Below are 27,512 nucleotides of genomic sequence, written 5' to 3'. Positions count from 1 at the left end.
ATCTGCATGGGTTGTTCCATTGTTTCCTTCAGTTACCATTGGGTAATACTTAATCCTTCCCGTAGACATTGATTAAGGTAAAGCTCTTACAATCGTATTGAGCCATCGTCGCTTCCTCTGGGCCTCCACAGCGCTGTTCTCCACGAGCAGATGCGCTGCATGGTACAGAACATCACCGGAGAAGTGTGACTTGGAACAAATTCAACAACCGGCGTTGACTCCTAGAGGAAGGTGCTGAGGGTATTGTCCACACTGGCCAGATGGAGGTACTCGGGCTGCTCGCCCTCCGTCTTCCTCTGCCTCAAGGACAGAGTCTTCCTGTTCTGGGGTGAACCCACCGAGCGCCGATCCAAACAATCCAGGATCATCTGGGCCAGATCCTGCTGTAGGCGCTGAAAGTTTTCACTGGCGGGAAAAATAAACAATAAACAGAAAGGCCTGAGGAATACGACATACTACACCAGTGGCTTCTAAGACTGTGTCACTCGGGCACAAATTGCGAAGAATGTTTTCTTGTCATGTAAATATTTTTACTCTAGAGATGAGAGGTCTTATTGATAGATGACGTCTCCGCCAACTCTATATTTAACTTGCCCACAAGCAAATTCGTCCCATTGGGACGCATACATTACATTCATACATTACGCATGCATACATTATGTGCTTGATTAGCTTTACACCACTTCCCCAACGACTAAAATCTTATGCCACATTTGGATTTGGGCTAGGTTCTACACACGCACCATTCCTTAGTACACTGAAAGCCCATTCTAGAAATAACATTACATTACATTGCATTATTCAATTATTCAAACACCGACGGACGCAGGCATCAGGAGCAATTAGGGGTTAAGTGTCTTGCTCAAGGACACTACAGCATGCCAGCAGGAGGAGCCTGGGATCGAACCAGCAACCTTTAGGTTACTAGACGACCAGCTCTACCTCCTGAGCTACCAAAAATAATAAATAAAATAAAATAAATTGCATGCTATGCCAGAATGCTATTTAGTGAGCCAAATTAGTATTGAGTATGTCTGAAGCCTTAGTATGCATGAAATAGTATGCGAAAGGGACCAGGATGGCATGCTACCAGGGTTCTACACTAAACCCATTTTCCTTGGATATCTGAATAAAAATAGAAAATGTGCAAACCTGAAAAGATTTGACGAGCACAAATGCCAACTAAGAGGGCTGAGTCGTGATTTGATGTTTTAGTGATTTGTTTTTTAGCTGCTTTCATTTGAGAGGGCTATAACATTTTCAGTGATGGGCAAAAATATAGCTGATATTAGTGTTTTTGTGGTATAAATATGTTTTTTGTTGTGCTCCTAAATGTTGCACAACGTCTTTTTAGACTTTGGAGCTCAGTGCTCCTGGGGAGGGAAAAAAAAAAAGGTGAGGTTAACCTACGTCGTCGGGGGTGCTAGAAGGTCATAATCCTCGCCGGTTTCCCCCGTCAACCAGTAGGTCGTGTCTGTGCCCTTACCCTGGAATTAACACATGTACATGTTCAATTAAATCATATCAGCATATTCATATCATTTTTCTCTTATTTCGTTAAAAGTGTTAATTCGTCTTACATTTCCAGAGTTTATTTGATAATAAAGCCTCCCCGTCCGCACCTTAAGATAAGTCTCTCCTCTGACCTCATACTCAAACTTGCAGTCGGTCCTCTGGAGAATGTTGATGGTAGGTTGACTTACATGGATCCTGAGGGCTGGAACACAGTAGGAAATAAATAAGAAGGTACATTATGAATGTTTCATATGCCCTATGCAAATGCCCTTGTATTATTTGTTTTCTTGGATCACTTCAAGATTCTGTCGCCAGCAGTTCAGTGCTTTTTCTGAAGAACATCTCTGAAACTGACCATTTTGGCATCTCACAGCCATTTCAATGATTAAAAAAATAATAACCTTTTAGGGGTCAGCCTTTAGCCTGGAGTAAATATGTTTGTCTTGATGCTTACGGTGTCCTGTAGATTCCATTCGGGAAGCTGTGTTTACTGTGTCTCCAAATAAACAATATCTGGGCATCTTGATCCCCACCACGCCAGCTGCACAGGGGCCTGGACACACACACACGATTATGTGGAAAACAGGTGTGGAAAAGAGAGGGTGGAGTAAAAGTGAAAGCAAGGCGGAAGAAGTATGGATTTTGCAGATGGGAGATTGAAAAGTAGGCATTCGGTTTTGGGAGGGGCCAGTTTGCATATTATATATATTACAGTAATATTGTGCAATGAAGCTACAAAGAAGATAAACGTTTCAAGTATTAATGAGCAGAGTCAAAGTTTAATTTGACCTATAACATACATGTTAGAAAACTGAAACCACCGGTTATACAATCAGAGCTCAAAAATACAGTATTTACAACACAACATTTACAGATTATTGTATACTGTATATACATAAATACATCCAGTATATATGGGTAAATGACAAATACGTTTTTTAAAGGGGAGTAAAACAATTATTAAGTTATTAAGTTGAAAGAAGTTGAAAAATGTGTTAGTTAGATTTTTGACATATCTTCATATCTAGTTTATTTGAATGATAATTGATTCGGACCCCAAAAAAAATCGAATCAAGCATCATGTCATTTACCTTTTTATACTGTATATTCATTTTTCCCCAATTATCATGCCTATCCATGGAAGCTTACCTGAGTGCACCCCGATACGTATCCAGACGGGAATGCCTGGCAGGTGCCTGAGCTGGAAGGTTCCCATGAAGGCCAGGATGTCCAGAGCCATGCGGCAGATGTCCACCGCGTGCCTGTTCCCGTTCCGCCTTGGCAGCCCCGACGCCACCATATACGCATCTCCTATTGTCTCCACCTGACGGGTGAAAAGCTTCCTTTCAAAAAAATATATTTTATAATTTTTATTTGGTTTGTGACCATATATCCAGGGAAAGCGCTTATCAAGTAAGAATTGTGAGTTATGAAAGTATGGAACGGTTCAGCATTATACTCCCACTGGGTTCAATTATGTATTTGGGACGATGGAGTCAATAGATGGATTTCTGTGTCTATTTCCCTGCTACCCACTTCTAAATTGACCCCTGAACCGAATTTTAGCAGACTTTACCTTATACACGTCGTGGTGGTCAAGGATGCTGTCAAAGCCTTTGTAGATGTCGTTGAGCATGTCCACCACCTCCATGGGTGTGCTGTACTGGCACAGTGTTGTGAAACCCACAATGTCACTGAAATAAACTGTAACCTCGTCATACAGCTCCGGCTCCACCACACCAGTCTCCTTCAGAGACTTCACCACGGGCCTAGAGATGGATAGACAGATAGATAGACATCACATTCAATGGTGATACAGAAAATACATACCTGGGATCAGCCACGAGTGGTTTAGGGTGCGAGGCGAGCTGTGACTCACAGGAGTGAACTCAATGAATTGAAGTGACCTCAGAGTTTATGCTAAACTAATAGGGGCAGGGGAATTCTGGTGTAAACTGACCCCGGAAGGAGCATGTAGTTAAGGCAGTCGGCCCTGTCCCTCTCAGCCTTGTAAAGGGCCGTTCTCTCCTCCACTAGGTGTTCCAGGTTTTTGGAGTACATCTGTAGGCGACGGATCAGGTTGTCCATGTAGCTCTCATTCGCCTGGTTATGAAGATTACTGGTGTGAAGGAAAGGAGAGAACATAACAGAACAGAGGATTTGTTCTTTGCTTTGACGTCCAATTATGAGTTAGGTTGAACTTAGAATAGCTATTCTGACAGACAACTCTTAAGTTAACTTTAAAATTATCTTTACTTATTGTATTTACTTACGCCAAACTTAACATTGTTTGAGTTTGCATCTAGGCTCTATTTCTCATCGCTCCCAGTGAGGTGTACAGTAACACAGACAAACTTAATGAGCTTGAAATATAGGATTGATGAGCTTGAAAGCCCCCATTGGATAGAAGAGTAGAGCACAACAGGTGGATGCAGGGGAGGTAGAGGGAGCGCAGCAATGCAGCAACCAGGTAGGGCAGGAGGGATTGGCTGCTAAAATAGGCCGACCCATTATGGGCGTAGAAGCATGTGGTGCCGTCAAGTTGTCTGACAAAACAAGCTACGCATCATTTGTGTGTTTTAGTTTTACTGGCTGGCATCTAATAAAAAAAGCAAGCAATACCTGAACATTTTCCCAAGACAGTTTTCTATCTTTCTGAAGTCAGGCCTCTTCTCTGGATCCTCGTCCCAACAGATCTTTATTAACATGTAAACCTGGCACCCAGAGCGAACACTTAGAATACAGGCACATACTGTATGTACACACACACAATTACACAAGCACAAACACACACAGGTACATACATACACTGGATGCACACACTCAAACACAAACATACTCACAGACACACACACAAAACACACAGACATGCATACAGTCACACAACACCAGATGCATCCAAACACATTCACACGTCCACACGCCTATCGAATCTTACCTCAAGTTCCTTTACTGATGCAGTCTCAAAGTTGAGGTCAGGTCTAAAATATGATAGGACACCCGGATCCTGGACCCTTGCCAACTTCTCTGTTGGAAGACACAAGCCAGTTGCATACATTGTATCACTGACAATGTATATGTATGAATTTGTGAATGCATGATTGTTTGTATTTAAAAGTGTGTGTGTGTGTGTGTGTGTGTGTGTGGTGCGTGTGTGTGTATGTGTGTGTGTGTGTGTGTGTGTGTGTGTGTGCCTGTGTATGTGTGTGTGTGTGTGTGTGTGTGTGTGTGTGTGTGTGTGCACGCGTGAGATAGACGGACCTGCCCGGTCGGGGCAGCACTCAGTATAAAAGGTGCTTTTCCTGCGAACTATTTCCTGAGCTATGATGGCAAAGCTGTAGACATCTCCCTTCTGGGAGATGCCCTCTCTCCGCAGGTGCTCGGGAGCTGTCCAGAGGTCTGGTAATGGACAGAGGAATGAAAGGGGAGAGGACAAAGACAGAGACAGAAGGCAAAAAAAAAATCAGTTCTACATTCTAGATTACAACTGGTATCATCCATTAGACAACCTACATGGGACTCCATGTCCATTGGAGGGTTAATATACAGAGGGAATATTCAGACCTATTGGCAAGTGTAGGCACTAAAATCATCCTAACCTGCATGAATTTAGAGGTCTGTTTATAGAGCAATGGTATAAAAAAGTGTTTGTGTGATATAGCTGCTTTATTCACCTAATAGGGGGTCAAATATGGACCTCCTTGGACCTACTGGGGGCGGTAGCTCAGGAGGTAGGGTCGTGTAGTGATCCGAAGATAGCCATTTCAGTTCCTGGCTCCTCCTAGTAGCGTGCTTAAGTGTCCTTGAGCAAGACACTTAACCACCTAACTGCTCTAGTTGATTCAAGATTCAAAAGAGGTTTATTTGTCAGATACATACAGTATACAAACATTCATACATATATGCAGCTGGTGTGGGTCTTATGCAGCTGTCGCTGCCATCGATGTATGAATGTGTGTGAATGGGAGAATGTGAGGTATGCACTGTAAAGCGGTTTGAGTCGTATGACTAGAAAAGCACTATATAAATGCTCCCCATTTACTGGTTGAGTTGTTGGCTTAACAAGCTAGCAAGTAAATATCTTGTTCAGCTGCTATAGCTAGTAGGGAACTGTAGCCTTGCAGGTCCAGGAAGACCCTACGACACCTGCTATACCTTCCTACCTTCCCTCCATTGATGACAAAGACAAAGCTGTAATGGAAAATACTGAACTAACCCTATGCCGGCTTGTAACTCCATATCTGCTTTACTAGCAACAGGAACATTTTGTACTGTTGGCCCTGTTGTTGGGCAGCTCACAATTACAAGTTGTTAAGCCGAGATGTTGAAAATATGTTGAAACTGATGAAACAATTGCAACTGTCTTTGTGACCTATGCATATGACTACACCCTCAGCAACTGCCTTTGTGACACCCTCACAGTAATGGTCCATGTTACGTATTTGATATAAACCCTTGAGCAAGTTGGTTCGGGGGAGATGCTCTTTGCTTTTCTGTGTGACCTGTAAAGTGCTCCCCGATGATCGCAATCTTCTATACAATAAACTGAGACTAAGTGACAGCTGTTGTATTTTCTGTTTAACCTTAAGTATCTCACCCTATGCATTGACCACCACCTTAGTTTGTGACGCCAATACTTTGGCATCACGAACAGGATCTCTAACTCCAGATATCTGACCTGATCTCCTTTACAGGTTGAACCGGACGGCTGTGGTCTGGGACCAGGGAAGCCTAAACTCGCCTGTGACGTAATCAAAATGGGAGGAGAAGCAGGTGCCTGAGTCAAGCCGATCGGACAGAATCCAGGATACAAGATGCGCAAACAAACTACGCGTGAGTGGTGAGAGTAATTAAATATACGTGAACAATTGAATATACGTCTGGGATGTATTTAAGGTTTCTTTGTGTGGGACACGAAACGGCTAAAAGGTTGCTTAATATCGATTGTCCATGGGAAAAGTTAAACATCCTCCTGTCAGGGTCCTACATTATATTATTTAGGTAGTAAATATAATCAATACACGGTAAACGGACAGTATGGGAAAGTCTGGGTCAAAATGAAAGGGCACATTCGAATTGATGGGTCCGGCAAAAATGATGGTGGGACAGTGGTAATACAATTGGGCTTCTTGGTTTCCCCGCAAAATGGTAGTTTTAGCACAAGACAAATAGACCAGTTGAGGAGGAAGCTAGAGGAATATGATAAGGTTAAAGGGTACAAGAAACACCCCGATTGGAAGATTTTTGGGATGCGGGAGAAAATAACCAAAATAACCCTGGCTCTGGCCAGTTTCCCAAAGTTGACCCAAGTTTAAATGGGCCGTGGCCGTTGGCCTCGCTGGCTGGAGTGCTGGGTCCGCCGGCCCTTGATTGATGACCACACCGCAATACCCAGCCCCGCCCTACAACACCTACATCGGCGAACCCGTCCTGACTAGAGGCCGTGCAGCCCGGGAACACCAAACAATTGATCTGGATGACCCCAGCGTCCCAATCACTGTCCAGATGTCTCCTGCCCTGATCCCGCCGGCCCAGCCGGGGCCGTCATGGACGTCTTCCGCCCATACAAGGTGGGAGCGATCATGAACAGCCTCCCAGACCCAAAGAAAGACGACCCAGAAGACTTCATCTGAGACTTTCGCGCCCTGATCAGTATGCATCAACAAATCCTCACAGAAGTGAATGTGGTTCTGCACCGCAAACTTGGCGCAGACTGGGACCGTTGCCGGGGGGACTTCCCGGAGGACGGTCCGTGGGTCGATGGGAAAGGACAGGGTGCAGACAACCAAGTCCGATGCAACCAGTATCGGGACCTGGAAGACCGCATTAACGGGCTGTTCTGTCGGACCATGAATTGGTCCACTGTACGGGACTGTACAAGGGGGGGATTCGGGGAGCAAATCCGGACACTCCCTATGAACAACAATTAAGTGTTTCCTAGATGGAATAAAACCGGAAATCTGCCGAATGGCTGAAACCACCTGCATTGGGTACGAAACAGCCCGGCTGGTGTAGTATAATTTTAAGCTTATTTTTAAGGGAATCAATGAATAAGCAAACAAAGACTTGGAGCCCAATTTGAGTGACCTGTGACCTCTCTCAGGGCAGGGGTAAAGTGGAGTCCTGAGTTATTCTCTTCAAATGGTGGTAAGCTCAGGAAATATGAAGACAAGGGGGAGTCAATGCTTTGAAAATATATTACTTTGTAAACCAAAGAGATTTCAGTGTACTCCTTACTCAGACTGGTTATTTCTAAATAAAGAGTCTTATCTGTGTATCCAACTTACCTCAAGTGCTGCCTATTTGGGGCCAGGGACAGGGACGAAGTGAGAAACGACACCTGTTATGTTACAGCTGCAGAAAACCTGGTCATTTTGCCCAGGACTGCAAGGAACCAAAGAAGAAGCGTGACGGAGGCGATGGCGGGCAGGGATGGCGGGACAGAGATTACAGCAGCGAGGACGAATGTTGGCGGGGCAACGGGCATGACAGCTCAGCGGACCATCCAGGTAGAGATACACCAACCACACTACCAGCACCATACAGACCCAACAAAATGAAAATGAAAAAGATAATGCCTCATGTGTATATTTTTCCTATGATAACTGCAGCCGCCGAGCTGCCCGTAATTACACTCTTGTAATGGAACAAAAAAAGATTTTGGTAGATTCTGGGGCAGAGGGTCCCAGATGGTGTAGCCTTTCACCGTCCCCGTTCTTGTGTAGGACGGGGAGGGAGAGCGCCCCGGCTGGCGAGTGAAACACTCATTCATACAGTCAGAGGTTTGCCCTATTAATCTGTGTGGTCGAGACTTAATGTTTTCACAGGTATTTCGGCTGTATGTAACAGGGTGGCTGTACATGTGGTGAGGGACGTGAACCCTTCTTATCAGATGGCCAAATTCGGCTCGAGGTCCCCCTTGTTGTATTAATCCTGGGATTTAGAAATAGATGGTCTAAGGTCAGTTGTGAGTTACTTCGACATGACCATAGGGTATGTCCGGGAGGAGATGTCATGCCCATAGAAGATTTACATGTGACAGCATTTTTAGCTGCCAAAGCAGACCCCGAGATGGAGCATAAATGGTTTGAGAAAGGGAAAGAGACAACCCTGGCCAGGGCTAAATATCTCTATTGGGATGAGACATGGGTAATGGCAAGTGTAGGATTGGAAGAGGAAGAGTTCAAATTTTTTGATGTACCAGGAAGCATGCCCCACATGTCGTTAAGAAAAGACCCTGCCCAAGATGGAGAGGATCTGGGGAGATAGACCGATCAGCTGGACGGACTGAGGGATTAGGAGGCCACAGCCCCGGGAGGACCCTCATGGTCACCGAGGGGTTGGGCCTACCAAGAACCTATGAACTGGGTGTTCCTCGCCTGCCGAGCTGTGCACCTGGTGCCAAGTGAACAGGATTATGGCTCAGGAAATATGAAGACAAGGAGGAGTCAATGCTTTGAAAATATATTACTTTGTAAACCAAAGAGATTTCAGTGTACTCTGCAGACCTCACTCAGACTGGTTATTTCTTAATAAAGAGTCTTATCTGTGTATCCAACTTACCTCAAGTGCTGCCTATTTGTTTAAAGAACCTAAGAGTGGGCCAGGCCTACCAAGAACCGATGAACTGGGTGTTCCTCGCTTGCTGACCCCTGCACCTGTTGCCAAGTGAAGAGGATTATGGCTCCACCACGGGGCCCCTGCAGTGCATGTTGACAGAAGCCCAAGAGTGCTCCTGGCCTCAGTGCCAGAACACCTGTGCGCTCAGGACAAACACCATGTGGGCCTGATGGTTGGAGCTCCAAAATCTTCATACAGGCTATGCAAACCACAGTACCCTTTGAAAAGGGAGGCTGAGATCGGCATTGCATCCCTTTTTGACTCACTGTTAGAAAGGAATTGTGATACCATGCCCCGCTTCTCCAACACACCCATACTCCAAGGCTGCAAGGCGGATGGGGTGAATTGGCGATTTGTACAAGACCTAAGGGGGGTAAATGAGGCTGTTCATTGTCGTGCCCCGGTGGTCCCTAATCCCATTACCATACTGGCCTAAGTACCCGGCGACACAAAGGTGTTTACTGTAATTGATTTGACAAACCAGTATTTAGTATACCTGTGGCAGAGACGTCTCAGCAGTGGTTTGCGTTCACATTTAAAGGTAAACATTACACCTGGAACCGCATGCCCCAGGGGTATGCAAAATCCCCCACAGTATTCAGTGCAGCATTAGGTGAAAACCTTGATGGTTTCAAGTTCAAGCACGGCAGCACGCTAATCCAATATGTTGACGATTTATTAATATGCTCCCCACAAATGGCAAAGGCAATTCTAAAAATACCTCACGCCCACACTAAGAAACAGTAAATGTCATTTCTAGGGTGCACGGCTACTGTAGGAGCCGGATAACTGACTATGCAAGACTGACACAGCCCCCTCAGGACATGGCCCTTGGTCATGACCTGAGGGGCCAGGACTTTGTAGAAGGACTGACGACGTGGACACGGCATTTGAGGACCTGAAAAGTGCCCTAAGCACGGTGCCAACATTGGGTTTACTACACCAAGACCAACCATACACTCTCTTACTGTCTACACCAGCAACTGATACGCCTTTGGGGTCATTCCCGGCTTCGGTGCCCTGTGGAAGTTAAGGAGCTAAACAAGGAACAGGTCAACACTCTCCGTGCTTTGCTGGCCCGATTGGCCATATGCAAATGCGCGGTGCACACTGATCCAATTGCCCAAGGGAATGACAGGCTGACAAAGCAAAATGTTTGTACCCTTATTATGCGAAATTGACACATGGGAAGGACCATGTGTCAAATGGGGGAATGGTGAGTGAAATCCAGAAGCATTGGGACATAACAGGAGGGGGATTTACAAATTACTCTACAAATATTTGTAAAAAATGTTTAATTTGAACCACGAACAACATCGGTTGCAGCCAATGAACGGAGCCGTCTGCGACACCAGTCCCGGATACATTGTTCGACCACCTAATGATGGACTTTGTCACCCTCAACCCATGCAGAGGTAAGCAACATTGCCTAGTGGTAATTGAAGTGTTTTCAAAATGGATAGAAGTATTCCCAATGGCAAGGGAGGGAGGTAGTAGCTAAAGCACTGATTAGGGAGATCATTCCCAGGTGGGGGATTCCCCGGAAAATCTCCTTAGATAATGGCCCAAATTTCCTGAAGGGGGCCCTCAAAAAATTAGCCGCCTACCTACATGTAAATCTCAAAACGCACTGCGCCTACCACCCCCAGAGCAGAGCAACGCTTACGGTGCATTAAAAAACAAATTGACTCGGACAATGGAGGACACGGGCATGGACTGGGTGATGTGTCTACCATTAGTGCTAACCATCATGCGCCACTGCACTAACCCCTCCACAGGATTATCACCGTATGAGATTCTGCATGGCCGGCCGATGAACACGGGCATGGCCACAGCCACTGGTCCCCAAACACTAGAAGGGATAGATGATGTAATGATGACTTACTGTTGTAACCTTCTCACTGTGGAGGGATCACTCTACGACCTCCAACCTGGAGATTGGATAGTGGTCAAGGACTTCCGGGGGGGAAAAGGTGGAGCACACCCCCGGGTGAAGAGGACCATATCAGATCCTGCTTGTCACAGCATCAGCAGTGAAAGTCGCAGAAAGGGCCACCTGGATCTTTCTGTCGAAGGGCCCTGGAACCCCCGGAGGAGGAGGAGAAGAGCCAGCAAGAGGCCGCAGTGCCTGACTGGACAGCGGTATAAGAAAGGTTCAGACAGAAGGGGGAAGTCCGAAAGAGAGGCGGGGAGATATCCAAGAGGGACTCTCGTTCGCTACAGTCGGCAGAAACCTATCCCTGAACACCCGTAGCAAATCGGCCTTATACAAAGTAGGACACAGGCAGTTTGAATAGACTGGGTGATTGGAGGATCTGTTAGGTAGTTATGGAGGGATGTTAGCCAGATATTCTATGATATTTGTGGTATTTGTTCTCAGTTTTCTGGTAAATGTTTTGTTGTAGTATTCCTGTATTAGGTAACCTCATCAGCCGGACCCTGGAGTATCAACTTGTCTGCCAAGGCAAATTCACTGCCACTACCACTCGAATGGCTCCCTCCCTATGCCGACGACGCCTTGGATGACGATGGGTCCATAACGGAAGGAGTGATGCCAGCTGTGTGAACGTATTTCGTATTTTTCAATGATATGTGTTGATTGAAAGATTAATCAAAGTGGGGAAATGTAATGGAAAAAACTAAACTAACCCTATGCCCCCTTGTAACCCCATATCTGCTTTACTAACAACAGGAACCTTTTGTACTGTTGGCCCTGTTCTGTTGTTAAGCCGAGATGTTGAAAATGTTGAAACCGCTGAACCAGTTTTAACTGCCTTTGTGACCTATGCATATGACTACACCCTTAGCAACTGCCTTTGTGACACCCTCATAGTAATGGTTCATGTGATATGTGTGTAGTTGATGCTCGAGCAAGTTGGTTCGGGGGAGATGCTCTTTGCTATTCTGTATGCCCTGTAAAGTGCTCCCAGCTGATTGCAATCTTCTATACATTAAACTTAAGTGACAGTTGTTGTATTTTCTGTTTAACCTGAACTATCTCACCTTACGCATTGACCAGCACCTGAGTGGCTGGAATTTCCATGACAATGCTAATGAGTCAAATTTATTTATGAGTTCCTTCCTCATGTCAGAAGGCTATGCGTAGATGCTTAGGTGTAAATATTGCAACATGGGCTTGACTATTTAAAAAAAAAATAGATCCATGAAAAAAGTATAGTAAAGGGATAGTGTCATTTACCTCTTCCAGGGCTGAGAATAGTGTTGCACCCAAAGTCAGTGATCTTAACCACCATACGGTTGTCCACAACACAGTTGGTGGACTTCAGGCGCCCATGTACCTGAATGTCACTGGCATGGAGGTAGGACATTCCCTACAAAGGAGATTAAAATATTGCAATATGAAGCCCTGCCTTACATGAGATGAGCTGCATCCTGCTACACCATACAAGCTGCTTTCAATGAATGGATTCAGGTCGTTGTACTTAAAGGCACCTTGGCAATGTCGTAAATGATTGAGATCTTGAACTCCCAGTCCATGAAGGTCTCCTCGGGGTACGACACCTTGTCATTCAACACATACTGGGGGAGAAAGAGGAGGGAGAGAAATGGAGGACCGGTGGGAGGGTTTCCGGGTTAGTGTGGAGAAACGGAAATAATTTGACGTAAGAGATGTCTTGCCCAAGAAAAAGCAGACAATGGAAATGAGAATCTTGCTTCAGTCCCTGGCATGCTATCTGTATGTCACTCAAAAGCTGAAATATGGGAAAGCAATATATAATATAACAGAGTCACAAGGATGGCGTATTTTCTTTAAATAATCTGAGCAACACTTACCCGAAGCGATCCCCTCTCTCCATACTCAAACACTCCAAAGACCCCCTGTTTCAATTTGGCCGTGCCATAAAACTTGGTCAGGTTGTAATAGTCAATTCGCAGAAGCTGAAGAAGAGGAACATAATGGAGAGTGTGGAGGGAAGTTATGTGAGAATTTATGATGGATTGATTTTTTTAAGCGGCATAGGAGCTTTGTGTGTTTGATAGGGGTATAAATGGTAAATGATCAACGCGATGCCTATAAAAATATCTTGGCAACCAATTAAACACCCGAAGATGTCTGTGAAGCAGGAGGTGTTAATGCCATGCTTTTTACTCCACTCCTGGCGGTTTACAAATAAAGCATTTAGAAGCAACCAGCTGGCTGAGTGCATCTAACTGACTTGCTCAAGGACAGGGTAGGTGTGCGTGGAACAGGATTAGTCTTACCGAGTTAAGCTCGATCCGCTGCAGCTCGTTGAAGTCACCGTCCGAGTGTTTGAGCTCCTTCAGAATGACAATCTGAAATCATGGCAACAATATTAAGCTAAGAGAAACAAAAATGGAGACAATGCTTTACTTCCACGTTGACACACTTATCCACCTTCCTTGAAAAATAGCTCAAATTAGCAAATCGGACAGCCGGACCGAAGATCGACCGGTAGATAGATAGATTGACATTCCAAATACCTTCTTATCATACCGTCCACGTCGAATCTTGTAACTCTTGTCTTTCCTCTGGTCGTCGTCAATCTGAAGGACAGAGAAGGACAATATAAACTAAAAACATTTGAACTAATTTTGGTTAGGTGGTTGCACTTAATCAATATTTAGTTTACAAATATATATGTATTAGATATACGAGATATTTACAAGACCTCATTATTATTATTTATTATTAATTAACTTGGTGTTCCATATAGTACGGAGCTGCACTACTGACCCCGTGTGTGTGTGTGTGTGTGTGTGTGTGTGTGTGTGTTTGTGCTTGTGTTTGTGTTTGTGTGTGTGTGTGCGTGCGTGCGTGCGTGCGTGCGTGCGTGTGTGTGTGCGTGCGTGTGTGAGAGTCCACAATCTTGCCCTAACATTGGCAGGCGGTTTTGCAATAAAGGGGCCCAGCTCCCGCTTGAGAGAAGTGTTAACTGCTTTTTGCAGTCGCACCCTCCTCGCCCCTGACCTTGAGAGAGATGACATTGCTTTCGCTTTGTTCCAGCAGTGTGATGAGGTCCGAGGGGATGTGGGACCACCTCTTCCGGATCAAACGGTCTCTCCTGTTCTGTCTGTCGAGTAAAAAGTGACGTTACTCGAGAAAAAAAAAAACATAGCAACTCACGCTATGATGCGGTGCGATTTAGAATCACTCACTTTGCAAACCCTATATAAAGGGAGTTTTAAACTGTCATTCATGGAAAAAATGGTAAATGTCCAGCTGATCAAACAACTCGCTGTTGTACTGGACAAAACAAGCTCTCCCATTTTCCCTGACATATTTTGTGATGCGAAACTCGTACGCAGTTCATCCGACGGCCACCTGGGGAGGGGGGGTCCGACTGTCAGATACAATGTGAACCAGGCTTAAGAATTTGATGTGAACCAGGCTTTAGAGTAAGAAAGTAGTAAAAAAGTTATTTGAGTATTGCTTACTTTGGGCCAAGCAGGGTCGCAACCAACAAAATGTGAGCGGCCAAATGTCAACGACAGTAAGGAGTGGTTTGTTATTAGTATAATTTGAGTTGAGATAAGAGAAAAGTTTATTAATCCCTGTGGGGAAATATATTTTATTTTTTATTCACAGCAGCAAAAAGCAGTGCAAGTCAAGAAAGGGATAGGAAGTCAGATTGAGACCCAATGTAAAAGTCCAGAAAATCAAGTAAGATACAAATAACATTATGTCCCGCCCTGCTCCCTAGTGTCTTCACTTCCTTCCTTGTGTATTTAGTCGGTGTGTTCCCCTTTCTTTACCAGTTCGTCTTTGTAACATGTGTCAAGCGTTCCAGTGTTTTTCTCCGGTTTCTCGTGCCTCTGGTATTTTTGATTCACTGCTCTGTTTTCTTGACCTCATCTCGGTCTACTCCTTGTTGACTCTTTGATGTATAATATATAAAGAAGCATAGAATATAGTACAGTATGATATAACACAGTATAATCATATGATTATATGGTAATACTATAGTGTAATAGCACAGTATAATAGCTCTAATAAGTTACAAGCAGTGCATTGCACTGCTGCCTCACAGCAAGAACGTCAGGGGTTCGATTCCCGCCTGGGGGTGCTGTTGGCACCGTGCTCCGGTGGGTTATCTCCTAAATAGGAGCCTTTCTGTGCGGAGTTTGCATGTTCTCCCCGTGCTCATGTGGGGTTTCCTCCACCTAACATCAGTAAGGACCCCCACCAAAACATACACACACACACATGGTCTGACCAGCGATGGACATTAGGTGCCAGGTCCCCGGGCGCGTCAACGAATGCTGCCCACTGCTCCTGGTTGCCCCCCCGGAGGAAGGACAAGCCAGGATGGGAGAAATGCAGAGGCCACATTTCACTGGCCACCACCCCAAAAAGCGTGTGTGTGTGTGTGTGTATATACACATGTGTGTTGTGTCATCTGACAAATAAAGATTCTTCTTCTACAAAGTTCTAACCTAATGGGGCAAGGAGAAGAAGAGTACATGTAAAAAGTATCCTTTCCAACATCTACTCGGTAGAAGTACAATTTCTAGCAAATAATATCTATGTACTTGACGTGTGACTACTGTAGTTACTACCCACCTCATGATCTCCTCTGTCAAGTTAGTTCTCATATTGGATTTGACTCAACAAGGACTAATTTCTCTCTCACCTGTAGAAGATGAAGGCGATGGTGCCCACCACGGCCACCGTGACGCTCAGCACGATGACGATGACATCGCCCTTGCCGAAGCCTGTGTCGGTGTCGGCGGAGAGAGTGGAGAACATTTGTTACCCCTTTGACCACATCGGGAAACAAGAGGAAATCACTGTATTCTTCCTGTAAATCAACTGCACTGTCTGTTTGTCTCGGCAGTAATGTGAGTTTCATTGAGGCTAGGTCGAGAACAACGTCATACTTCAAAGAAGGGTTTCGGGGGCAGGAGAAAAGCCCTTTTCGTCCAGGCCATCTTGGGCCGTAAATCCGAAATTCCACCATTAATTTACCGACCATGCGGATCTCTGGGTGACCAGTGTCAAGTGGCTGGCTATTACCAAAACACTCAATTTAGAGGCCATAAAAGACCTTCCTATCCATTTGGAATTTGGTCGGCATTCTCAAACTTATCTGGTAGTAATAGCTAATGAACAACTGGAGTGGCTGATTTGGTGTATGTGTGTGTCTCTGTGTGTCCGTACCCTTGTGCGGACTGTCACCAGGAAGCCTGTTTCCCCAGATGAAGGAGGGGTTTGCATCTTCAATGCTGGTGTGGTCGTCCTCAGTGTTGAATGTGAGTAAAGTGTTGTACTGACAAAGCAGATAGGAAAGATTAGGGAATAAATACAACCGATCACTTCTATGAGATGCTTGCATTCATGAAAGTAAAGCACGTGTTAGCACGTTCCCCCAAACTGTTCCAATCTTCACATTAACCCGAACAAAAATGAAGAGATAGAATTGTGGAAAACACAGAGCCAAGCCGATGACAATTAATCCTTAAAATTGACTGATGGGGACGGACGATCCACCTTATTGTCGGAGGTGGTGAAGATGATGGAGAAATTCACGTCCCTGTCTCCATGCTCGTCCAGCCTGTAGTCCCCTGCAATCCCTGCTCGAGAAAAGGCCACAGAGGTCTTGATGAACCCGTCGTTTTTAATCGCACTCGCTCCAACACACACACACACACATTCTCATTTTCCCAGTCGTTACCTTTAAAGGAGACATTCCTGAAGTAGCTCTGGCTCAGGGCCTCCGTGTTTTGAAGAATGTTCGGAGAATGTTCCCAGACCTCCCTCATCACCTGACCGAGGAGCAGCACCGAGTCGTGATAAGCCGCCATATAGTCGTTCATCTTTCGACAGAGATCAAAGTGTTTAAGAAAGAAACAAACTACTTCACCGTAGAGAGAAAAATAGGGTTTCACTTTCCGCACCGTGATGTTGTCGCCCAGGTCTGCGTCTATGGTGTAGCTCCTGGTGTTTGGCATGGTCAGCACCAACACGTTTCTCATGGATGGGATGGAGGTCTTGTTTGTGTAATAAATGTCGCTGTAGGGAAGAGGGCGTCGGAGGCAGTGTCAGGGCCCACCAACATTGCTCATGAGGAGAGAGAGAGAGAGAGAGAGAGAGAGAGAGAGAGCGCACTAACTTGTAAAGGTCTATCAGGATGAAAAGAACTTCACTGCCATCTGCCTCCGCCATCCCATTCTTCAGCTCTATCAGGTCCTTTGGAGAGCCGCATATAATGAACACTGCAAATATGAGAGGGTGTGTGGTTTTAGAACGAGTGAATGATCGCTGCCCAAAGCTGTATTTCACCGCAGATACCGCCTATATTTTCTATTTTTCTGGCTCTGAACAGGCATCTGTAACCCAACTTCTCATTGCCCCCGGTCCCAGCAGCATTTGTGACAGTGACGTTTCATCCAGTACTAACCACTGCACCGGGAATACCCCACAAGATCTGTCGTTTTGGAGATGCTCACAATTTGTCTTTGTCAAAGTGGTTCAGATCCTTACGCTTGCCCAATTTTCCTGCTTCCAACACATCAACTTCAAGAACTGATTGTTCACTTGGTGCCTAATATATCCCACCCCTTGACAGGTGTCATTTAAACGAGATGAGCAATGCTATTCACTTCACCTGTGATGGTTAATTTAGTGTGGACTGGACGGCTGGACTGAGACAAAGAGCGATTAGAAAATACCCATTTATCAAGTACTGGTACAAAGTTTTAAGAACATGCACCACGGATCTGTTCATGAAGAGATTGTGAGGAAGGTGAAGCAGGACATGAGCGGGAGGATCAGGTCAGATGTAGCGCGGTGGGGCCAGCATGCTGCCCTGGAGAGGTGGAAAGGAGGTTTGGGTTTGATGTAGATGTTTAGATGTCAGTGAGTGGGCAGTTTATGGCTTGTCTGTGTTATCTAGTCACCTGTAGGTTTTGACCCGATGTATGGGTTTGTGATGATACACCCAACGATGTTGTGCATTTCTTGTGTTTGAAATAAACCCATTAACAATCTAATCCCTGATGCACCAGGTAGTCTGTTCATGGAAAGAGCCCCGATCTCTGGGGCGGGCTGCTTATATAGTCTCTGTCGTGACCTTCACTGGCATATGTCACAAAACTGTACGATAGCGTTAAAGCCGAACATTGCTTTGTGACACAATTTGACGTTCAACAAAGATCATTATCTTCGGGAAATTTCGGGGAACATCGTGAGCCCAGGCACTGGCTATAGGACTAAATAACAGGACCTTTTATTGTTACATGGAAAGTGCAGAGCAGTTAGAACATAAAAAAAGAAATGGGGGTGAGTGTGATGACCCATCATTACCAAAAAGAACCACCTGTCTACAGCTCTCTCCTACAGCTCCTAAACGCAGACAAACAAGTAGAGCTATTAGCGCAGGGTGTAGGAAATTTGCATAACCCACCAATGCAAATCTCATGTCAGCAAGAGACACCATTGTACAGTTAAACCCATCGGTAGTCATTAGAAAAGAACAGCTAAAACACACACCTATTATGCTCCTTTTTAAACAAGTTAATATAGATCGCTGAGGTCCCCAAAACATGTCTTTTGAGTTTTATTGCTAAAAACACCACTCAGATTATGCATTTGAGCCATTCTAACATGCCAACTCTCTTGTTCCAAAATGGGCTTTTTAAGTGGGCAGAGCCACCCTCCCGAGGCCCCGAGGTCTGTGAGCCAATGGGGTTTGAGCACAAGTTGCGGGTTTTGTGAGCCAATGGTGTTTGAGCATGGCTTCCGGCTTTCGTTGTATTTACTCAGTAACGTTGACTTATGTTATCTTATCAGTCCATCAAAATCTGTTTCTGAACAATTTGAGGCAAGAAATAAGCAATCCGCTTGCTGAATCTTCACTCATATTAGATCTACAACGCCTCATTCAAAAGTTTGTATCGACTTTCGTTGCCTTACAGCAGGAAGACAGGTGGTTTTAGGGTTGTGGCTAATACAGTGTATGCTGTAGCTTGGAACTTGTGTCACAGAATTTTCAATGATATGCGACGGGATTTCACATTGTCCATTCTGTTGTGACCTGCAGCTTTGACATTTTGTGTCACGATTTTATATTTTCTACAGTGTGGATGAAGCGATGCAAAGGGAGGGGCTGGGGGGCAGGAGCGGGGCCAACCCTGGAAACAACTGTGTTGTTTAGAGAAACCTATGACAGGTAAACAGGTGTCTGGGTTTAACCAATGGAGAGTGAGAACGTAGAGTGTGCGCCACCAGATGTCCCGCCTTCTCTGTCTCTGAACCAATAACGGTGCACATAAGAAAAACACTCTCTCGTCCTTTATTTACAACTGCTGATGAAAAACTTGCCAGATGGCACGGTTGGCACCATTCATGCATTATTACAACATTTTGCGTCTGCTACCATGCCGCGACGGCATGACATACATTGCGTTGTTTCACTATTATTGTTTTGATGAAAGAGTCACTAGAGTAACTTTCTACCTCACTATTGTCCCTGAGTTAAAGTTTTGTCACGATTTAAAATCCCGTTTTAATTTCCTTTTTGTCTTTATCACATATTTTACTATTATTTCATTCATAATATATTTTACAATTTCATTTATTCAATTATTTAGCATGATAAAATAAATCCCATTTGTCAGAAAGAACTTTGTTTTGGTTGCGTTCTTGAAAAATAGAAGACAGGTAATGTATCGGGAAAAAAACTCCAATTCTTATGAGACTGGTAGATTATAATTAATTTGGTTTATTTTATTTTCCTCCTAAGTTTGAGGTAGTGCCCCGTTTATATAAATGTTTGTCCATAGCCGGGAGTGAGTGTAGGTCCACTACCTCTTGTTTACCAAAATAAATCATTTGTTATGATAATTTGAGTTTTATAAACCATATGACATTACATAAATTGGTGCCCAGTGTAATCACCACTGTTCCACACGCCCTGCCCCGGTGATCGTTGAGGCCCTGAGGTTGGGAACCACTGATCTTGTAGAATAGCTTGGAGTATGTACAGTACATCTGAATGAGGCAAAGCTCAAGCTATCGCCTCTACTGTACAATCCACCATTACACACAGAACATAAACACACATGCAGACTCATGCAAATGATATTTTTGCATGGTCAAAATGTTCAAATTACAGAATGAAACATGTTACATAGCAGTATTCCTACAAACGAGGCTGACTCACCGTTACTGGTCCTGTGTTTGGGTGACTGTAGTTTGGTTTTAAGATCTTCCACAGTGCGAATAATCACTCTCCGGATACTCGAAGAGAATTGAGAAGAGCCTTCATCCAGTGCATTTATATACCTGCAAAACACAATTGTTAATCTGGCCATAGAGTTTTTCAACCGCTGTGCCACAGCACACTAATGCGCCGCTCGACAGATGTACCTTGATTTTCTTTTTCAAATTCCACCTTAAATAAATAAATAATGGAAATTAGCTTTGTGTCACAAGATCAAAATTGCAAGGTTGTACTAATTCATAAAACCCAGCCAGGATACAAGCTCTGTGTTCATCAGAAGAATCTAAATTTTCTCACTGAAAGTGAGTGCTATTAGTTCACCATAATAATAATAAGCACAGTTATACATGTTTTTGACATTTTAGTGGTTAACAGGACAACTAGTGTCAGCGAACTCACAAATTTCACCACAGTACCATGTCAAAAAAATTACAACTGACATTGGTTTTGTTAAAGACTCTCTCGAACACATTTAGCGACCCCTGAGGACCCTCGGCACAAAGTTTGAGCAGAAAATACGGATTTCAAAAATCGGACTATGTCTGCCTTCCCTGAATGGCACAAGAAGTTACAGACTTACAGTTAGCTGTTATAAAATAACATAATATCTATATCATCTATATCTTTGTAATTAGTACAAGGTAATAAGGATATGGTATGTTATCAGGACGATTCATTACAGCCTATAATAAAAAAATGGAAACAGTCAAGAAATCAAAATATTATCTCTAATTTCCATGACCAGTCATAATAAACAAAATAATCCTCACCAAAAGCAGTCTTCAGTATTCGTTGGCTTCTTATAAATGTAGGTTGTCGTCCACTGAGGCTTGATCTCATTGTTCTCCTTCCAGAACTGCGTGAAGAAGTTGGAGATCTTGCGCGCCGGCGGCAGGACGCGGTGCAGGTTGGGCTTGTAGTCGCAGGAGAGGCCGAAACTGCCCGCTGAGATCATGGGCATGGACAGTCGCAGGCCGATCTCCAAACTGATCACCGCGAAGAGGGAGATGATGGAGAAACAGGGACAAACAGTGGCACAGGGTTGGAGAGTGACAGAATACATTTAAGGACATATACTGTATATTTTAACCACAAAACCTTACATACAGAACAAAAAGTACACAAGCCAGCAACTCAATACTCTGGATCTAAACTGACCAATTTCAAATTTTCCATATTTTTTAACGTCCCTCATCATTGGAATGAGGTTACATCTGTAGACTTTTTTGTTGTTAAACAGTATTGATTTTCTCTCATTTTGGGAGAGGGACATCAGTTTCTGAATTTCACTCACTGTATTTACTGCCATACATGTGCTTTCGCCATGTTAGTAATAAAATAAAAGTCTGGGCGAAATATAGTTTTATTTGTTATGAACGTATAAAAGTGAATTAAAATATATTTCAGACGGACAACTCTTAGATTTACTTTAAAATTATCTATATTTATTTTGCGTCGTTACAGTTTGATGTCTGGACTCTACAGCTCATCACTCCCAGTGAGGTATGCGGCAAACAGAGCCATACTTGAGCTAGAAAGAACGCCGACGTGGAAGCATGTGGCGCCGTCGAGTTGTCTGACAGAACTACCTCCAGGTAATTTGATAGGAAATAGCTTTAAATGTTCTTAAAAACTCACCAAAAAGTAATCAGGTGACGTTATGGGCAAGCAGTGATGAAAAACATTACAGTACTAATTTAACCTTCCCAGCCCTCACGCACACACACACCATTAAAACACTTACTCAACCATATGATAGGTAGCGATTGTACAGGTAGGGCCCAACAGGGCACATCCCAGCTTGCCCGAAGTCTGCAAAGGATAACAGAAGAAAACAACATTAACCAAAGGTGTTGGACGTTGTTTTCGGGTCTTTACAGTAAGCACCGGTGGCACCATCGCCACACAGTCAACATTGAGGATGGCTCATACACAGTATGAGTCACCTTATCCTGTGTTTATTCTGTTTATTCTGGAGTGAAACTGACCATAGCAAAACATAGCAGGGGTCTAGATTGGAGCCTCACTACTGTGTGACAGATTTGCCCTTGAACCAAAACCTCCATGGTTCGAGATGACGATTTTTCAAATAATTCATTTTTCTTAAAGATGTTGATGACAGTTATAGCTGGCTCGCAAATGTTACAGCTATTCAAACTATAGTATTTATTGAGTAACGTAACTATTATATAAAAAATAAGTATAATTGACTTATTTTAACAACTTTAATTCATCACAGGGTGCCTAAGAAGAGGGCTACATACAATTTTCTTGTAGACTTTAATAACTGGACCCACTATAACAAATTTGTACAATAAAGGGAAATTAGCTTTTTTTTCTTGACTATATTACCCAGATTCAGACCAGAAAGTCTAGGACTACATCCTAACTGTGTTGACTCAGTGCAAGGCTGCAGGGCGAAACAACTCTCGCCTTGCCCCTGTGAAATGAAAGAAATACATCTTTCATCTCACCTTATTTCGCCTTTAATTTAGCATACCAGGGAAATTATTATAAAATTATTAAACCATATATCTTGGGTCTCTGTGATGAGTAACCATTTGAAGCAGTGTTTTACAGCTAGCAAAACACTTCCTGTTAGACTAATGTTAGACTAATGCCGATCTTAATTAGATTATTACATAATTGTATTAATTATTATTATTATTATATTTTGAAATGTATTGTAAAAAAATTAAAATAATAATAATAATAATAATAATGTGTTCTGAGGGAGTACCCCATGTAGAACAGATCCTTGTACCTCACTCACAGATAAATTTTTGAGCGTCTCCACTCCTCCACACGAACTGCTGACACAGCCTTTCTTCTTGTAGAAGGTGGACTCAAAACCTCTGAAGATAGCTGTCATGTTACGCTTCCCCTCTGGAAAACGGAAAGTGGAAACAGGCTACATTAAAGAAAATAATAATAATAATAATAATAATCATAATAATAATAATACATTAAATTATGACTAGAATTGAATCAAAGGTGAGGTTGTAAAAATTACCAAGTCCAGTGTTGATCTGGGAATCCGTCTCAATGGCCTTCAGTATTTCCTTTTCCACAAACTTGATACTCCAGGGAGATTCATCATCGTTAAGTAAGATCACATTGATCAAAATTCCGTCCTGGCATTTGCTGAATACCAGACCGCGGCCAGCAACCAGCACCAAGACGCAGGCACACACACACCAGCAACTGTAGCCCATTTGGAGTTCCTTTGTGCGTCCTGGTGAGAATTCCTACAAATTGTCCAATAACAGTTTCAAGTCCCTGCCAATGAAGCAAAACAAATTACCCTTAATGGGCCTAAAAATGTTCCTTGGTTATAAATTCAAGCTCCTTAGCTGTTCTCATGTAATCCATTGAGTCCTTAACATTACACTGGCTTCCTCCAGCTAAATCACAGGTTAAGTGGTTAATGTACAACCGGTGTCTGCACAAAGAGTGTTCTGGGAGAGGTGGGGTTCTCAGCCCAGGCCCATGAAATTTTATGAACTATAAACATTATTAGCACCTAATAGACATCAGCCCACATACCAGTCAACAGAAGGTCTATCGTCAATAATGTCCTACAAAAGACAGTTTGGTTGGGTTTTTTTCTTTGTTTATTCTTCATCGTGTTTGTACTGCTTAAATTCTTCAGGCTTATGCCGTTTAAATGTTGCACCTTTATACTGCTTAAACTTTTCAGGTTTATTTTTCCATTATCCTGACAGTTTTTTTTGATTTACATTTCTTGTTTTCGGATAAGTGGATAGTACAGGGCGGTGGTTACTCAAAGGGGTTTCTCTGGAGCTTTAAACCTTTTGTTTGTTCCAGGTTGACGCGGTGAGTCACTTGGACTCTTTGAAAAGATCAGGTGTCTTAATTTGCAGAGGATCAACCTGTGGGAATAACAACCATTGTTTGCAGAAGAAGATCACAGGTGCAATAAAACACCGCCTTCATATGGCAGGTGGCAAAAGTGCATGTGCGCATGTGTGTATGCAGCCATTACCTGGCTTTAAAGTGTTTGTGCGCATGCGTGTGTGTTTTACTATGTTTTTGAGAAACAAATTGTGTAATATATTGTGCCCGATCTCCGAATTTACAATTATTTGGTTGAGAAGTGCACCAGAAACATGGGTCCTCACTTACCAGGGGTATTTACTTGGCCCTCACTTTGATACCAGTACAAGAATGTGTGTGTGCGCGTGTTTTTGTGTGTTTTGTGAGTGAGTGAAGAGATGAGGATGGAGGAAAAAAGGAGGATTCAGAGGCAAGATGGGCACAAAGAAAGAGCAAAGGTTCCCTGGGTCATAAAGCACATGAGTTGCCCCGCCCCCAACCCCCACACAAATGGCTGTTTTTCAGAGTAGGCAATGTCAACCACTGGCGTTGTGTTCTTTCTCCGCTGTACATCTTGTACTTTCACTTACATAGAAGTCTTTTACTGAATGTGTGCTTTTTATTTTTAATGATTTAATGGTTTTATAACTTGATCAAGCACAGAATTTTGCAATTGGCCAAGTTAACAGTGGTGAAGCAGATGTGTCTACTGAAAGCCGAAACTGAACTCAAAACACAGGCTCGACCTAAACAACTCACACCAACACACGTCAAAACATTGACACAAAAGCGCTGCCCGACCCACACTGATTGTTATCAGTCAATGAACAACAGACTGTCTCTCTTGAATCAACAAGCCCTCAAAGACCTTTATTTCCCACGCTTTTCCTGCACTCAATCATTACTCGTCGACACTCAGGGTTTGCGTGCAACAGAATACATTGAAATGGGTCTAGATAAACATTCAAAGTACCAGGATCCATGAAATAAATGAAATTATTGGAGCAAGGTTGTGTATTTAGTGAAAATACAAGTAAATGCATTCTCCAAAAACACAACTTTTATTTTGTGAACAGTACCATTACCTTATGACATCTACTGCTGACTGAGGAAGGAAGAGACGTTCAAACTAAACAAAATTGATGCAACTGTTCAATTCTTTTTAAAGATAGGCATTGCACAAAGTACAGCAATTAGTTGCTAGCCAGAAAATTGCACAACACTAAGCACACTGGTTGTCTCCACATGTTTTCCAGGTTGAGTGTTCTTCCCCCCCCTAATAGTCACATATGCTCAATGGATTGCTGCTGTAGTGCCCTTAAGACCCCACCCCAGACATTAATCACTGGACCTGAAAAAGATTTAGCAGTGGGAGAGTACTGAATATTTTTACTTTAGAAGTATTACTTGCCAGATGGTGTACCTGATTAAGTAAATTGATGAAATAATTTAACATGAAAAAACCCAAAACTAAAGTTAGTGTTTTAAAAGTAACAGAAGTATCAGTTACTTCATAAAAAAAATAAAATAAAAAATCTGTCCTAGGGTTATTCTGTGATCAAGGAAGTTTCTTAAAGTAGTGAAGATTATACAACATGAATACGTTGTTTTGAATTTGTGTAGAATTGTAGAGCAGAAGGCGAGGACAGGAACATGCAGTGAGAAGACGAAAGTGAGTGGAAGACCGAAGCTCCACCTCAGACAAAATGAATTGCAAATATTTATATAAAAAAAAAAAAAAAAGGGGAACACTGCACAAAACCAAAGTGGAGGACCTCCAGGATTATATGAATCTCTTTTTAATATAATGCATACGTGATGAAGACAACCAGGACCGCAATAATCCTGCGAAAAGGAAGACAGACTCAGCAACGGACAGACACTCATACCGGGTGCCGCAGATGGATGGTCAGGGGGAAAAAAACCAAAAACAAAAAAAACCCAATTGCAGACACGGTAGGGAATACATCAGGGGTTTATTGCAGAACAGACAGGGGCAAAACAAGGCAATGAGGGTCCAGGGAAACCGGGGGGGCATCAGGGTCCAGGAACAGGCAGGGAAACAGGGTCCAGGAACAGGCAGCAGACAGGGGATCAGGACTGTGACAGGGAAGACAGGAGAACTCACAACCAGAAGCAGAGGAGCCAGCAGGGAATCAGGCGTCGAGAGTCCAGGGCAAACACTGGGGAACCAGCAGGGACGTGGAACACGCATGGAGCAACCTAGGTCGAAACGTAGGCAGAGGCAAGAAACAAGAACAAACCGACACCAACTGAGTGAAGAGCACCAGGTTAAGTACAAACTGGAGAGACGAGGGAAGTGAAACCCAGAGAGGGGGAGCTAGATCGAGACAGAGTCCTAGTGGCAAAAAGGGGAAGCTGCAGCGGGGGAAGGATCATGGTGCTGTAGAGGTGAGTGTCTTGGATGAGATTAACAAGAAGCCAGACATGCTTGGCCCACTTCCCCGAGACATTACCGAGATCAAAGCCAGTCTTGATTTCCTGCACTGCACGGTCGGCGAGATGCAAAAAGACAAAAACCTCCGAAGCTTCTAACAGCGGAGATGGAAGTTGTAAAAAGAGAAATTAAAATAATGAAAGAGACTATCCTGGATATTCAATCCAGAAGTATGCGGGACAACCTCATCTTTTCTGGGATCCCAGAGAACAACACTGAGTCACAGGAAAATATGGTGAAAGACTTTCTCCGCACCGCCCTGACACTCCCGACGGACACCGTGAAGCAGATCACCTTTCACCGAGTTCATCGACTGGGACACCACGTGGGGAACCGTCGCCTTTACATCATTAATAAGTTTGAACAATTCAAGCACAAGGAGCTGGTTAAAAGCAAAGGACGGGAGCTGAAAGGAACAGCGGTGGGTATGAACGATCAATTCCCCCCCCCGGGAGATCAACTGATGGAAAGTGTTGTATCCCGTTCTGAAGGAGAACCGGCAGAAGCGTAAACGTGTATCGATGGTTGTTGATAAACTATATATAGACGGTCTGTTATACTGAGACTCCTCCACCACACCCTGGTTATTTTGATCATTATGTATGTATTCTTCTAATTCTGGTTATTATATACTGCAAGATGTAGGAATAGGCATGCTATCTATGTCAGGATTTAAAATATCGCTCACTCTCATCTCACCTTCCTAATTCCCCCTCCCTACTTCTCGCATCATCTCACCTCCCTAATCCCTCTCTCCTTACTTCTCCTATCACCCTCACTTTATAATGTCTCTCACTTTATGTATGTCTAATCCGGCAATGTTCTGTGTTTATCTTTGTCTACTTGTCATTTGTTTGTGTAGTTATGTATCCCTACAA

At 43.7% G+C, this 27,512-nt stretch overlaps 1 protein-coding gene across 1 annotated transcript; it reads right to left on the bottom strand.

Moving 5' to 3' along the window:
* Positions 1 to 221: 221 nt before the first annotated feature.
* On the bottom strand, positions 222 to 23,554 carry gucy2cb (guanylate cyclase 2Cb; the record flags this gene model as incomplete). Its single annotated transcript, XM_080021951.1, has 27 exons — positions 222 to 405; positions 1,411 to 1,487; positions 1,623 to 1,717; positions 1,970 to 2,068; positions 2,665 to 2,839; positions 3,092 to 3,284; positions 3,476 to 3,634; positions 4,138 to 4,229; positions 4,454 to 4,542; positions 4,777 to 4,914; positions 12,335 to 12,467; positions 12,589 to 12,675; positions 12,931 to 13,035; positions 13,360 to 13,431; positions 13,600 to 13,662; positions 14,087 to 14,189; positions 15,750 to 15,831; positions 16,277 to 16,385; positions 16,607 to 16,689; positions 16,791 to 16,932; positions 17,014 to 17,128; positions 17,229 to 17,331; positions 20,280 to 20,401; positions 21,110 to 21,325; positions 22,084 to 22,151; positions 23,104 to 23,225; positions 23,353 to 23,554. The coding sequence occupies 27 exons, from the start codon at positions 23,552 to 23,554 to the stop codon at positions 222 to 224; spliced, it is 3,228 nt and encodes a 1,075-aa protein (XP_079878077.1).
* Between the last annotated feature and the right edge of the window lie 3,958 nt (positions 23,555 to 27,512).

The sequence above is a fragment of the Zeus faber genome (assembly GCF_960531495.2).
Source record: "Zeus faber genome assembly, chromosome: 20".
Lineage (NCBI taxonomy): Eukaryota > Metazoa > Chordata > Actinopteri > Zeiformes > Zeidae > Zeus > Zeus faber.
The sequence above is the reverse complement of the archived record's forward strand: the minus strand, read 5'-3'. Positions and strand labels throughout refer to the sequence as shown.